Source organism: Hypanus sabinus, chromosome 2 (assembly GCF_030144855.1).
Source record: "Hypanus sabinus isolate sHypSab1 chromosome 2, sHypSab1.hap1, whole genome shotgun sequence".
Lineage (NCBI taxonomy): Eukaryota > Metazoa > Chordata > Chondrichthyes > Myliobatiformes > Dasyatidae > Hypanus > Hypanus sabinus.
The window spans coordinates 160,555,016-160,570,934 of NC_082707.1; the positions used below are offsets into that span (position 1 = coordinate 160,555,016).

General features: G+C 39.3%; 1 protein-coding gene across 5 annotated transcripts in view; it reads left to right on the forward strand.

Annotated features, from left to right (window-relative positions):
* txndc16 (thioredoxin domain containing 16) overlaps positions 1-15,919 on the forward strand; it is a 127,963-nt gene that overhangs the window by 68,481 nt on the left and 43,563 nt on the right. For all 5 annotated transcript variants that reach the window (XR_009509264.1, XR_009509257.1, XM_059957951.1 and 2 more), the window contains exon 15: positions 2,429-2,597. Coding sequence is in view for 3 of the 5 variants with exons in the window: in XM_059957951.1 (XP_059813934.1) it covers positions 2,429-2,597 (169 nt within the window). In the remaining 2 variants the exon portion in view is untranslated. The remainder of the gene's footprint in view (positions 1-2,428; positions 2,598-15,919) is intronic.

Below are 15,919 nucleotides of genomic sequence, written 5' to 3' on the forward strand. Positions count from 1 at the left end.
ATCATAGGCTGTATGGTTTTCATGAAGAAATAGTAGGAATGGGTAGTAAATGGAGAATGAAAGTAGTTAGAGAAATGAAAATCTAATGTAGAAACATACAGTGAAATATATCAACATAGAGTGAAATAGGGATTCAAATTTTCTTAACATAGGAAAACCTACTGACTGTATGCCAGCACATTTGAGTGACAGATCTATTGGGTTTCGTTTCCTACTGTCCACACCCCTATATTTTGTCATGTGCCTTCCCTTCATCTTATTTTGGTTAAATCACACCCCTTATTCCTCTCCCAGCTAGGGTGCATAGATAGGCTGGCCATCATCCCCACAAATCTCCCTCTTTCCCAATGAAACAGTTTATAATTCGTGCTTCTCCTCTTCCTTCCCCCTTTCCCATCAATCTCTTCACTTTTTTTCCTTGTCACACTCCTTTCATTCCACTCCTCTTGTGCCTGGCTTTAACGCGTTTCAGTCTTCCTTTATTTTGTTTCTTTCTCCTCTTCCCCCCCCCCCGTTAGTGCCTCTCTCTCCCCCATAACTGCTCTTTCATCCAACCCCTCCAAGAACATGTCTCTCTGTGGGTGTAATAACTTTAATGTTCTGGACAGTATTTCTACTTTAACGAACTCCACCAAAAATATTTGCTCATTTCAATTTGTCTCCGAGCCATGTTCGCTCTGTAGCTTCGACTGCAATTCAAGGTCAACAAAATCAGCTATGAAACAATTTAGGATTAGTTGTGGATTGATATGGTGTTAAATAGATTTTAAAATACTTCATTTATTGCAAAGTTCGTCACTTAGCTTTAAGAAAAATAACGCTTAATTATTTGAAACAGTGTTAGACACAAGGAGAGAGGAGACGGTGATAATATATTGGTTTGTCCAACAAAAAGGCAGCACAAGCATTAATTCTTTGCAATAATTCTTGTGTCCTAAATTGGAATATACAATTGAATAAAATTTTATTATGAAACTAGTTGTAATGAGTATAATTAATGTCATTTATTGATGAATTCAGTAATTATTTGTATAATAATTAGGAATATCTGTTCTATGTAGCTATCAAATGCATTAATTTCAGACAAGAGTAAATCTGCAGATGCTGGAAATCCAGGCAACACACACAAAATGCTTTAGGAACTTAGCAGTCCAGGCAGCATCTATGGAAAAGAGTACAGTGAAGGTTTTGGGCCGAGATCCTTTATCAGGACTCTGCATTAATTTGTCATTATAGTGGTTCTAGTAAACAGGAATAGAATTTGTATTTGCCTTGCAATTTTTGTGATGTATTAATTAAAAATTTAATTCATCAACTAAATGTGTAAGAAACTGACTGGATGTTCAAAACAAACTTTGTGGCTTAGCTAGTCTTCAATTACTTAGATCTAAACATGGAACCTTTTAGTGGGAACTTTTGTGATGTCATAAAGATGCATCTACAGACACAGAGAATATCCTGAAGGTCTCATTGTAGATGTACATATTGGCAGTGTTAAACAAAGAAAAGGTATAACTACAGCCAGTACAGAAGTAATGAAAATTGAGGGAATTCACAAGGGGTGCATTTTTTTGAGGGGGATAGATGGGAATACAGATGCATTAGTGAATAGCACAGAATGTTGATGGAGTTTTTGTAGAATCTGAGAGAATTGCCTCCCTAAGAAAATAAACCATGTTGTTGAATCATTTTTGGGATTGTATAGAATCACACAGCTGCACATTTCCAATGCCTTAATAAAGCTCATTCTCTCTTTACCAATTCCTTATTACGTATTGTCTTCCTGGACCTTTCAAAAATAACACTTTTTGGAAAAAGAGCTATATTCTATCCATGTGATTGGGGGGAAAATCCCAAAAGAAAATGTTATTTTATAAATTGTGTTATATGTGCATATGTTTCAGTTTGATAAACATTACTCCAATTTATCACATAGAAGGTCAATATTTTATGCCAACAATTTATTATTTTACTTTTATGGTAAAGCCACCCACAGAAAAAAATGACAGGCTTTGAAAGCTAATGTAACTTTTAGTGCTTCAATTTTGCTCTTCTTATCTTTTCATCCTGCACTGCTGAAAACTTTCCAAGTTGCCGCTGCCATATTTATAATGGATATTGTCTATTTAAATTTGCCACATCAGATTGACCGTACATTAGCAATCTTAATAATGCATATTAACAGACATTACTGTGAGCTTCGTTACATGCTTTTAGTGCAGCTTAAAATAAAAGGCTCCTGGATTACTAATTTATGTTCAAATATAATAAGTGTTGAAGTTATCACAGTAATGGTAATTTTATAGAGTTGCAAGTGTGTATGTACTTACAGGATAACAACTTCTGAGCCTAAATGCCCATTTATTGAGGGTCTATCTTTCATTTTAAGTAGATGTAATAAAATTGTTTTAATAATTGTGTTGCACAGACCTAAAGGATGTTTTACTGGCCCGGGTTAACTGTGGAGATTGGCCACATATCTGTTCAACTGAGAATGCCACGCAGTTGCCTGCTGTGAAAATTTATAGTCATGGAGAGGACCCTTTATTCTACACTGGAATGTTGGGAACACAAAATTTGTTGAAGTTCATTATGCTGTAAGTAAATTATGCTCAAACTGGTCATTTACATATTTTTTTCTTTGTGTTTTAGATGTGAGCAATGCTGTATATATTTACTTTTGTTAAGTTATTAGAAGTGCCCTACTGAAACGGGAGGAATTTGCATCCTGAGGAGCATCAGTGAACCAGTTAAATTTTAACAAGAAATAAGCAGGATTCATGGTTGTGATAATTACCTGCAAGTTACCACCCTTATAACTTTAATGTCACAATTTGTTTTGGTGGGACTTCAATTTGCTATCCCTTCCTAGATAACTTAATGTCTAAACTTCTAGACTACATTCAGTGTTAATTGAGCTTATAAGAAATAGAAGCTGGTGTATCTGTTCAGCCTTTTATTTCTACTATGCCATTAAGTAAAATCTTTTGTCACAGCACCACTTCCCTCCTGTGGTAGCTAAAATACTGACAAATCTCACCTTGAATATACTGAGTAATTAAGCCTCCACAGCCCTCTTGGTGAACAACCCCAAAGATTTGACTTGAATGGCCAACCCTTTGTTTTGAGGCTGTGACATTTCAACAAGAGGAAAAATTGACGTGTGTAAAATATTCTATGATACATTTTATTTAAATCAACCTTCATTCTTCTGAACTCAAGTGAGTATAAGCAAATAAAAACACAAAATGCTGGCAGAACTCAGCAGGCTAGACAGCGTCTACGGGAGGAGGTAGTGACAATGTTTCAGGCTGAAACCCTTCATCAGGGGTTTCGGGTTTTCGGCCCGAAACGTCGTCACTACCTCCTCCCATAGATGCTGTCTGGCCTGCTGAGTTCTGCCAGCATTTTGTGTTTTTATTTATTTCCAGCATCTGCAGATTCACTCGTGTTGCCTGAGTATAAGCAAATTTGTTTAATCTTCCCTGATAAAATAATATTCAAGTTTGTTGAACATTTGTTGCCTTTCCTTTATCTCCCTCTTCCTTAGACTGGAAGGAGAGATCTCTGCACGATATTCCAAATGCAGTCTCATCAAGCCTCGATAATTAGAGCAATGTTTCTAACCTTGTCCACAAATCTTTTTACAATAAAAACTAGTATACTGATTTCTCACTGAACCCATAAACTTGCAGCGATTTGTTCACAAGACACACAAATCACTCTGATCACAAATGTCTTCTAGAATACCATTTGGAAATGATTTCATTTTTTTTAGTGGGTGACTTCGCATTCTTCCTTTGATGTTCCATGTCCTTGCCCATTCACTTAACCTGTTCATATCCTCCCAAAGCTTCTCTACACCCCTGCCTACTCCACATCATCAATGAGCTTGTATATATCACGTTTGAATGACTCACTTAATTTATTGATATTGATTGTTAACTGTTGAGACTGTGGTAGCAATCCTTGCAACAGTTCACTAGTCATAGCTTCTCAATCTGAAAAAAAGATGGATTTGTTCCTACTTTCTAATTTCTGTCCATTAACCAATCTCTCATTCATGCCAGTATCTTACCCCAATATTATTTGCATTTATCCAACAACCCCTTTTGGGGCATATCTTTTGACTTTACAAATATATCACATCTACAGTTACACCCTTACCAATTCTGCTAGTTACAGTTTCAAAGAGCTGACTGACTCCATTCATTTATTGTTGACTATCCATTCCTGTTTATATTTTCTTAGGATCCTGTTATTTTTTGAGAATATCTTCCAGTATTTTCCCTGCTAACTGGTCTGTTGATCTTGATTTTATCTCTTCCTCCTTTCCTCCTGTCATTGTGCACCAGTCATTGAAGGTTGGTATGCAGGTACAGCAGGCGGTGAAAAAGGCAAATGGTATGTTGGCATTCATAGCAAAAGGATTTGAGTACAGGAGCAGGGAGGTTCTACTGCAGTTGTACAAGGCCTTGGTGAGACTGCACCTAGAATATTGTGTGCAGTTTTGGTCCCCTAATCTGAGGAAAGACATTCTTGCCATAGAGGGAGTACAGAGAAGGTTCACCAGATTGATTCCTGGGATGGCAGGACTTTCATATGAAGAAAGACTGGATCGACTAGGCTTATACTCACTGGAATTTAGCAGATTGAGGGGGGATCTTATTGAAACGTATAACATTCTAAAGGGATTGGACTGTCACAGTTTAAGGATAAAGGGGTAGCCTTTTAGGACCAAGATGAGGAAAAACTTCTTCACACAGAGAGTGGTGAATCTGTGGTATTCTCTACCACAGGAAACAGTTGAGGCCAGTTCATTGGCTATATTTAAGAGGAAGTTAGATATGGCCCTTATGGCTAAAGGGATCGGGGGTATGGAGAGAAAGCAGGTACAGGGTTGGATGATCAGCCATGATCATACTGAATGGCGGTACAGGCTCGAAGGGTCGAATGGCCTACTCCTGCACCTATTTCCTATGTTTCTATAAAGAATTGGGTTGCATTAGCTATTTTTCCAACCTGTGCAAATCATTTTGGAATTGAGAGAATTTTTAATGATGACAACTATTTACTCACTGCATTATCACCCACTTTGAAACCTTGAGTACTTGTTCATCAGATTCTGAGATTAATTGCCTTTTAGTTCCATTAATTTCTCAATACTAATTTCCTATTTTCTTAGAGATCCTCACTCAGTCTAGACCTGCGTTTGTGACAATATCCAAGAGGTTTTCTCTGCCTTCTTCCTTGTAGGGAGACAAATGATTTCTCTACCAAATAATAGAACTATTTGCTCTGTCTGGCCTCATAATCCAATCCTTCCTTCCTTTTGTTTTTATTCAGTCCTTAAATAAGGGTTGCACTGAGTGGAGTTAGCAAGGAAGTCAGCTACAAGGCGTTTCTGGTTATGTTTCTGCACTGTTACCAAAATAAATCTTTGTTTTTGACTCCAGTTTTGCAATAAATTTGATTTTCTTCCAACACGATCTATATGCTAGATCACTAGAACTGATAGTTCTATGACATTGGAGCCAATTCTGTTCTCATAGCCTGTGTGCTACTCCACCCAAATACACACATACAATCACTAAATGTGTAAATATAGACAACAAGCTATATCCTTTAATTTTTTTCATTAAATTAGAATGCCTTATGGTCATGTACATTTCAAGATTGAACAAATTTGTTTATATACATGCTGAGGAGTCAATCATTGTCTGTTTAAACGTGGTGACTTCTTTTCAGGCCACTTACGTCACATAGCATGTCATAACTGCTGTTCTAAAATAGCATTCTTTTTCACAGCTGCACCTTATGATGTTAAAACCGGTCATGGTTTATGAGTATCAAACGCTTTCAGTGGAAATTGATTGAATACTAGCTGTTTTTTTTATCATTGTTTCCTATGGTAACTATACACCCCCTGGCTTTGTGTCATTGCTTCCTAACAGGTTTTAAATTTTGTCTAGTATTAGCAATGGGTAATAGAAAATAGAGTATAATTACTGTGCTCTAGTCAATTAAATTTAATCTGCTGATACAGAAGCCAAATATCATGCAGGCTGTAAATCAAAAAGCCATATGTGGCTTCAGCGCCTTGGACAGGTTATCACAGACCTAGATCAAAAGATTTCCTGTAGCAATGATCGTGAAATAGCTGTAGATAGCAACATAGTAATGATAACCCTTATAAGTTTATAAGTTAGCAATTTGTGGTAAAGAGTGAAATAAATTGCTGGGGAGATCTTTGCTTCTTAACCCTTGGACTCATCAAGGTCAATGAAATTGTTATCTTATCATGAGCTTAAGTGAGGTTTTTAATTCATATAGCATTGGTCCCATTGATCATATATGTTCATACCCTAATGTGAAACTTCATCTTTGAGATCCTGAATGAGACCAATGAAAAATTACAAAGTTAGAGTCAGAGTTATATGGCCCAGAAACAGGCCTTTCAGCCCAACTCCTCCATGTTGCCTACCTGATCTAGACTATCTTGTGATGGCAGAGCTAAGGTGTGTTTATTTGCTCAGCAATTCCTGTTCACAGCCAAAACTCACATTCACATTGATTGCACAAATGTTTTCATACCTCAGTGTTATTTTTCCAGTACTCTCACCATTCCCATTCCTGAACAGGAAGGCAGTAAATTTCAGGGTGCTAAACTGCATAGTTATTCAAAGTTGCAAATTTGACACATGTTTTTGGAAACTAATATTGAGATATGGCATATGAGCAGGTTTGTACATTTCCCTTTTTCTATTACTTTCTCTCATTCTATTTTAAACTGACGTGGATTATTAGAAAATTCTGCTGAAAAGCTTATTAATAATCTCCGAGTGATTGGACATGAGCTGGATTGCTAAAGCTGTTCCTTTTTCCCTCGCAGAAAAATCAAGACCATTTACTAAATTACGATAACGTGAGTGGACATGAAAGGCGTTAATTATTTGTTATCATACAGCATGGAAACAGGACTTTAGGCCATAATGACCATTTGCTAATTCTATTTAGTAGCACTTGGCCAGTAGCCTTCTATGCCATACATTTGAAGCCCTTAGATACATCTCTGAGATTACCTATATTCACCATTCCTCGAGAGTGCCGTGCAGATTTCAACCACACTCTGGGTGAATATGTTCTTCCTTGAAGCTCCTCTAAAGTCTTCTACCCCTTCGTATAAACCATGCTGTCTGGTTATAGACACTTCCCCTAATCTGTAACATTTCTCATTATATTCTGTATCCTCAAATCAAGCTCATAGCCAAGCTTTAATCTCTGAAGTGTTTCACATCCAAAAGTTGCAATACTAGGCAAAGTGAGGGTTCTGGCCTATTTATACCTGTTAGGTTTTCTTACTTCTCTCCCTTCTTCATTCTGTTATTGCCTGATACAGCTTTTCAGTGTACCCATCATCCTGACTGTTGAAAGTAATGGTGGGGAAAGGCCCAATTCTGTTCTCATCGAATATTAAAGTTCTGGCGGATGGTGTGGCAGTTTTAATGGTTGATTAAGGAAAGCAGCAGCAACTCACTTTGGAAATTGACTATTATACCCTCACTGCTGCCCACACTGAATTGTGTTGGGCTTCTTCTCTGGATTTTCATTATACATTTTCATGGCTAAATCTTTCTGATTTGAGTGTATTTCTATGTTACATTGACTGTTCTTATTATCATAATTATTATAAATTACTATGATTGCACATTTTGATAGACATAACATGAAGATTTTTACTCATGTATGTGAAGGATGTAAGAAGTAAAGTCAATTCACTTAAATTCTGTGGGCTATTTTTGGCACAGATTTACTGTACAGTGAAAACAGAAAAGCAAAGTTGATAGTATACAATAACAATCATCTAAATGATTTTTATTTATTTATTTATTGAGATTACGGTGCACAATAGGCTCTTTTGTCCCTTCAAGGCCCGCTCCCCAGCAGTCCTCCTGTTTAATCCTAGCCTAATCACAGGACAATTGTGTGGCATCCGTTAGTCTCGCAAGACCATGGATCTGCACCTGGAATGGTTTCCAGGGTGGAGGCCTGGGCAAGGTTGTATGGAAGACCAGCAGCTGCCCATACAACAAGTCTCCCCTCTCCACGACACCAATGTTGTTGAAGGGAAGGGCAAGGGCTGATACAGCTTGGTACCAGTGTCGTCGCAGGTGTTGCCAGAGCGAGGTTGAAGGCAACGTCGGACTGCCTTAGGGAGTTCAGCTCCAGATTTGTCCTCAGGGTTTACTCCCGAAACCTTTTCCATGAGTGGGTATGGCCGCAAGGCAGCGGAGGATTGAAATCAGAGTTTCCCTCTCTTAGATGGACTGCCTTCCTAGGCTGACGAGCTCCATCTACCCGAACAATATACAATGACTAATTAACCTACCAACCGTTACATCTTTAGACAGTGGGAGGAAACTGGAGCACCCAGAAGAAACACATGCAGTCACGAGGAGAACATGCAAACTATTTACATGCAGCGGTGGGTATTGAACCCGGGTTGTGTGTACTGTAAAGAATTGTGCGAATCACCACGCTTCCATGCCCCCCTTGATTTCAATAAATATTTTGTTTCAATTCCACCTTTTCTAAGAAATACCTTTTTCATCTCACATCTTGAACAATGGCATTTCATAGGTTCTGCTGAAACACTCTGCACTTCTGAGATTATTGAAATTATTTTTAAAATGGTGGACCTAGAGGTTTCTAAGGTTGCAGCTTCAGAAGGCCACATTAACAGGAATTGTGCTTAGTAACTTAGTTTCAAAAGTTTAATTTCAAAGGGAGATTTTCCAAAACCATATCTTTGGAAGTGTAAAACCATTCTTGAACTTAAAAAAGAGATAATTGAATTATCACCACCTTTGACTCTGCCCACAGCAGTGGTGTCAAAAGCAAACTTGAATATGAGATCAGAGCTGTGCTTAGCCGCACCGTCAAAGGACTTAGCTGTGGCTTTCATTTATGTTGAATGGTCAAGTTGTGAAATGTTATGTGCTCTTTTTGTGGCTTAGTAGCTAGACCTCTATGAAGGAACATGGGTGTGTCTAACACTGGATGAAGATCTGCTCGATTAACTTCCTGACAGGAAGACTGGTTTTCTGCAGATTAAGCCTGAAAAATAAAATTGCTTGATGTCTGTTAGGTGTGAGAGAGAGAGAGAAGCTTGGAACTGTTCAATGGTGCAGACCTCTTGCTTATGGATTTATTAGGGGATAAATTGAGTGACTGGAATTTGAAGGAGACTAGTACAAATTATGCTAAGATTTCAACAAACCTTGTATTACAATTGCTGACCTCAGTAGTAATGTGGCCATTCTCCAACCTTGTCCATCAAACTTCTTGTTCCAAATTTCTTCCTCTAATAGTTCATTTTGTTGTTTTTAATTTCAGATTAACAATTAATATCTTCCCCATATTGGCACTAAAGACGTAAGTAGAAATGGAGGAAGGGGTACTTGTGCGATGTGTATAGGGATTTAAGAAAGAGGCTTAAAGAGCAGGACCACAAAGGTAGTAATTTCTTGATTACTTCTGTCATGAGCTGCTCAAGGCTAGAATAGAAAGAACAGATGAATGAGTGGCTGAAGAACTGGCACAGGGAGCAACATTTCAGATTCTTGGATCATTGAACCCTATTCTGGGGCAGTGGTTACCTGTGCAAGAGGGATAGGTTGCATCTTAATTGAAGGGCAACCTGCATCTTGGTCAGAGGTTCATTAGTGTTACTCAGCAGGGTTTGGCAGTGGGATGGGAACCGTAGTATGAGGTCAGAAATTGGAGCAATTGAGAGGAAGGTAGATGTAATAACTGGAAAGAAAAGGCAGAAGTAAGGTAAGGTAATAGACACAGTGCGACTGATGAGTTGAAGTGTGTGTATTTTAATGCTAGGAGTGTTATGAGTCGGGATGGTGAACTTAGAGCATGGATCAGTACATAGAATTATTATGTTGTGGCCACAGAAGAGACTTGTTTGCAAAGGGAAAAGAAATGGGTGCTTTATGTTCCAGGGTTTAGATGTTTTAGAAAAGATAGAGAAGGAAGTGAATGTGGTGGGAGGGGTAGAGTTGCACTATTAATCAAAGACCATACAACTGCTGCAATCAGAGGGGAAGTAATAGAGGGCTCATCCACTTGGATCTATATGGGTAGAACTCATTGAGGAACAGATATCCGAGCAGATCAGAGAAAGATGTGAAAATAGCTGGGTTGATGTCATGGGTGACTTCAACTTCCTTAATATAGACAGGCACTTGCTTTGTATAAGAAGTTTAGATGTGGCAAAATTTGTTAGCTTCATCCAGGAGGGTTTCTGAAATCAACATATAGACAGTCCCAACATGAAGAGGGGCTATACTGGATCTAGTGTTGGGCCAGGTGACTAACCTTTCAGTGGGAGAATAGTTAGGGAACAGTGATCACAACTCCTTAAGTTTTAAAGTTGCTATGGATAGGGATAAGCCTGGACCTAATTACGAGAGTATTAGGCAGGGACTAGGGAGAGTTAATTGGAAACAGCTGTTTCTGGGCAAGTCCACATCTGACGTGGAGGATTTCAAGACCATCTGTGCAGAGTTCAGGACAAGTATGTTCCAGCAATAAATAAATTAAGATGATAAATAGCAATAAATAACAAGCATGAAATAACAAGATAGAAGAGTCCTTAAATTGGTGTTGTTCTCTCCTTTTGTTCAAGAGCTTGTTGCTCTTGAACCGGATGGTGCAAATCCTGAGGGACCTTCTATCTAATGGCAGCAGTGAGAAAAGAGCATGGGCTTTGTGGTGAGGATCTTTGTGATGGATGCTACTTTTCTATAGCAATGTCTTGTATAGATGTGCTCAGTGGTTGGGAGGGTTTTAACTGTAATGCACTGGGCTGAATCCACTACCTTTTGTAGGATTTTCCTCTCAAAGGCATTAGTGTTCCCATACCAGGCTGTAATACAGCCAGTCAGCACACTTTACACCACACATCTATAGACGTTTGCCTAGGTTTTCAATGACATGTTGAGTCTCTGCAGACTCCTGAGGAAGCAGAGGTGCTGTCATGCTTTCTTCGCAATAATATTTATATGATGGGTCCAGGACAGGTCCTCTGAGGTAGTGACACTGAGGAATTTAAAGTTATTGACGCTCTGTACTTCTGATCCTTTGATGATTACTGATCTCCTGAAGTCTACTATCAGTTCCTTGATCTTATTGACATTGAGAGAGATGTTCAATCTCCCTCCTTGAGCACCTTCAGTCTGTCTACCACAAAAACACAATTACAGATAAGTGCATAAGATGATGAGAGGCATTGATAATCAGAGGCTTTTTCCCAGGGCTGAAATGGCTAACAAAAGAGGGCACAGTTTTAAGGTGCTTGGAAGTAGGTACAGAGGAGATGTCAGGGGTAAGTTTTTTACACAGAGAATGGTGAGTGCGTGGAATGGACTGCCAGTGATGGTGGTGGAGGTAGATACGATAGGGTCTTTTAAGAGTCTCCTGGACAGGTATATGGAGCTCAGAAAAATAGAGGGCTATGGGTAAGCCTAGGTAATTTCTCAGGTAAGGACATGTTTGGCACAGCTTTGTGGGCTGAAGGGCCTGTATTGTGGTGTAGATTTTCTGTGTTTCCCAGTGGACACCCAGTTCAATCCTATTTCCCATTCCCATTCTGACATGTTAGTCCATGGCATACTTTACTGCCCACGAGGCCAAATGCAAGTTGGAGGAGCAACACTTTGTATTCTGTCTGGGTAGCCTCCAGCCTGATGGCATTGACATCGATTTCTTAAAGTCTCGGTAATTGCCCCCTCCCCCCCCTTCCCGTCGCCATTCTCCATTCATGTTTCTCTCTCACGTCTTCTCTTCTTACCTGCCCATTACCTCCCTCTGGTGTTCCTCACATTCCCCTTTTTTTTTCATGGTCTTCTGTGCTCTGTTATCAGATTTCCCCTTCTCCAGCCTATTAACTATTTCACCAATCAACCTTCCAGCTCTTTACTTCACCCCTCCCCCTCTTCCAGTTTCACCTATCACCTACCACCTTGTACTTCTTCCACTCCACCTTCTTACCCTGACCTCTCTCCTTACTTTCCAATCCCGATGAAGGGTCTCAGCCCGAAACGATGAGTGTTTACTCTTTTCCATAGATGCTGCCTGGCTTGCTGAGTTCCTCCGGCACTTTATGTGCGTTACTCTTGACTCCTCATGTTTGATACACATGACATACTCACCTTTATTACTCAAAGAATTTAGTTAAAGAGTCAGGACATGTTGCAGATTTATAAAGCCGCATTTGGAGCATTACCTTCATTTCTGGTTGCCTTATTATGGGAAGGATGTGGAGGAGAGGGTGCAAAAGGGGTTTACCAGGATGCTTCCATGGAATAGAAGTATGTGCAAATTGGGGAGGTCGTTTTCTCTGGAATGGCAAAGACTGACAGGAGATCTGGTAGATGTTGAATCTGTGGAAATCATTGCCACAGAAGGCTGTGTTTAAAGTGGAAGTTGATAGTGTTATGTTTTGTAACTCCAAAGCATAAAAGCTAATTGAAAGGAAAACAAGGGAGCTGGGAGATAACATGTGTACATTGTTTATACCTTAAGCGAGCTGTGCAATATCACATGGTCGTATCATGTATGCAATTCATATATTTTTACATATAACCCAGAATGAAATACTTAAACAAAAATGCTTAATCAAACAATATATTGACAATATTATTCAAATACCACTGAAATATTAAATACACAATACCCCTCCCTACTTTGCTGCAAACTCCAACTCAATAGAGAATGCATCTCAACTATATACACTGCATACTATATATTGCAACTATTAAACAGACAGCATAGGTAATATTTAAATTGTCCTCTTCAGGCCTAAAGATTTAATTGCTGTTGAAGCTTTTTTATTTTAAAGGATAACGTCTTTGCTGACAAGGGGTTGGGGGGTGGTGTCACTGCTTGACTGGTGAGAATTGTGTCTGTGAAACTATCTCAGCTTCTGGGGCCTCTTGAGACTACAGGAATTTTTTTTCTCTGAAAGCTCTGGACATCTTTCTTTTCCTTTTCTCTCTGGATCTACTTTGATCCTTGCTTCTCTCCTTTTCAATTTCTTGTCTTTTTTTTCTCGCTTTTTCTTATGGTTTCTTGTGAGTATCTTTGAAATTGCTGATTTCTCAAGAAATTAGGTCTCATTTATTCCATTTCCATAGCACTTATTTCACCCACCTCTTCCTTTTTTCTTCTTTTAAGGATGTGCATCTTGATTTTGGGAAGGTAAATTTAGTTCTCTGGAGTATTCTTATTAATCCTTCTGTTATTCCCTTTAAGATCTAATTTCCGCTCTTAGTTTTCACATCCATAACGTTATCCAACAAATTTTCAGTTTTCCTATCTCCATTGATTGCTTTCTTTTTGGCCTTCCCCTCATCCAGCTGGGCTTTGGAATTTGCATCTACTTTTACAAGCAGTGTTTTACTTTCAATTCAAGTTCATGCAATAACCTTAATACATGCACGTAGATTCTGGTTCTTTATACTCAAAAGCCCAGTGCTTGCACCCTTTCCAAGTCACATTCTGCAGGTAACTGCCAGATTTCACGCATCAGAAGCTTTCTCAGCAATGTTGCCATGTATGATGAAGTGGACTCACCTTCCTGTTGATTTCACTGATGGAATCTGAAATGTTCTGCAATCAGCACTGGTTTTGGGTTCCAAATGCTCCTGTACTACTTTCACAACATCATCAAAGCTCGTTTTAGCTGGTTTGGTTGAAGCAGATAAACTTATAAACAAACTTTAAAGCCTTTAAATCCAGACCACAGAGCAAAATTGGTACTTGTTTCTCATTGGCCATTCCATTTGCTAAAAATACTGCTCAGTGAATTCAGTATCCGTTATGCAATGGAACACATCTATTTTGCTGATGTAGCCAGCTATTTCTGTTCTTTTTTATGATTATTATCACCTAGTACTCACTGTTTATATTAAATATACCCAGATAGACTCTTGATTAGTAAGTGCATCCAAGGTTTTGGGAAAAAGGCAATAGAATGGTGTTAATAGGGAAAATAAATCATCCATGATTGATGGCCTAATTCTCCTCCTTTGTCTTATGTGAGAGTCATAGATAGAGTAGATAGCCAGTATTTTCTCAGTGTTGAATTGACTAATACTAGAGGCTATGTATTTAAGGTCAGGAGACATATGAGGCATATTTTATTTTAACAGCGAGGAGTGGGTGTTCAGAATGTGCTGTCTGGAGTGGTGGTGGAGGCAAATCTGACGGGGGTGTTCAGGAAGTTCTTGGATTGAAGGGCGCCGCAGTAGTGTGTCGTTTAGCACAACGCTATTACAGCTTAGGGCGACAGGGTTTGGAATTCAATTCTGGCATCCTCTGTAAGAAAGTGTGCAAGTCCTTCTCGTGTGTGCATGGTATTCTTCCGGGTGCCCTGGTTTACTCCCACAGTCCAAAGGTACACTAATCGGTCACTAAGTTGTCCTGAGATTCGGCTAGGGTTAAGTAGGTTGGTTTCTGGGCGGTGTGGCTTTGTTGGGCCAGAAGCAGCTGCTCTGTGCTGGATTTCTAAATAAATAAATGAAAGATGAATGTGCATAAAATGGAAGAATATGGACATTGATGAAAGGATTGTGTGTATGTGTGGGTGGGAGTGTGGAAAGGGGCTTACTTTGCTGCTGCTGTTTTGTGCTGTTCTGCTGAGTATTGTAGGCATGCTATGTTGGCACCGCAGTGTGTGGTGACGTTGGCATGCTGCCCCCAGCGCACACTCTGATGTGTTGGTTGTTAATACACACAACACGCTTCACTGAAAGTTTTGGTGCACACGTGGTAAATAAGCTTGAATCTTGTGCAGGCAAGAGGGATTAATTTAGTGGGCTTTTGCTTACTAATTTATTTGGTTTGACACAACATTGTGGGCCAGAGGGCTTGTTCATGTGCTGTACTCTTCCATGTTCTATTTTTATTTACTCACCAGTGATCAAAAGGCAGTCTCCCCTCTCTGCAGCAGAGAGATTCAGTGCCTCAGGTTTCAGAGAATGAAAGCTCCATGGTTATCACATACTGTAACTTGTCCACAGTGGGTTTCCAGCAGGTCTTCTCCTACGCTGAAGTTAAAAATACTCATATAAGTTGTGTGGCAATGATATACATCTGCCAAAATTGTTTTGGGAACAAGGAACCACCCTTTGTTTCATCAGCCACGAAATGATGATTTTGGACATAACCCAGTACCTGTTTTTCAACTGCAAAACAGAATCCTTATTCAAGGTGACACCTGTGTATGACACTCCTCTGGGCAACATCTTCTGGATAGATCATGAAGCCATATATTTCACTTCTTTTACGTCTTGCGCATTTGTTTTTCATCTTGAATATGTTCCTGGAACTGCTGGAGCCTGTGATTTGCAATTCAAAGATCATTTAGGAGTTTCAGCACTCTGTAGATTCAGACGATTCCTGGAGGCAGAGGTGGCGTCCGTGTACTTCGTGGTGAGAAGACTGCGGGGCACGAGCCAGTATTCGACTCCATTTTGCCAAATAAAGCTTCCTTTGTTCATTCTGTCAATTAAAGCTTCTGTTTTCACTGATTAAAGTAATGAATAAGATTGAATCATCAAGGTAAATGTGGAAGGTGATCACCAGCTACCTGCCTTTGATTACTGGTGGAATTGCTCAGCTACGGAGTGGGGAGGCTGCCTTTTGATCACTGAGGGGAGGCCAGCTGTTATGCCTGGACAATGTTACCCAGGTTTTCTGTGTTTTGGATATGGACTTGGACTATAGATTTTGTTTCAGTCTTATAGTTTTTTATATTTGGTTTGTCCAGTCTTTCTAATTTTTTTGTGTGTTGGGGAGGTTAATTTGGGGGTCAATGTGCCTGTTCTGTTTTTTGTAATATTTT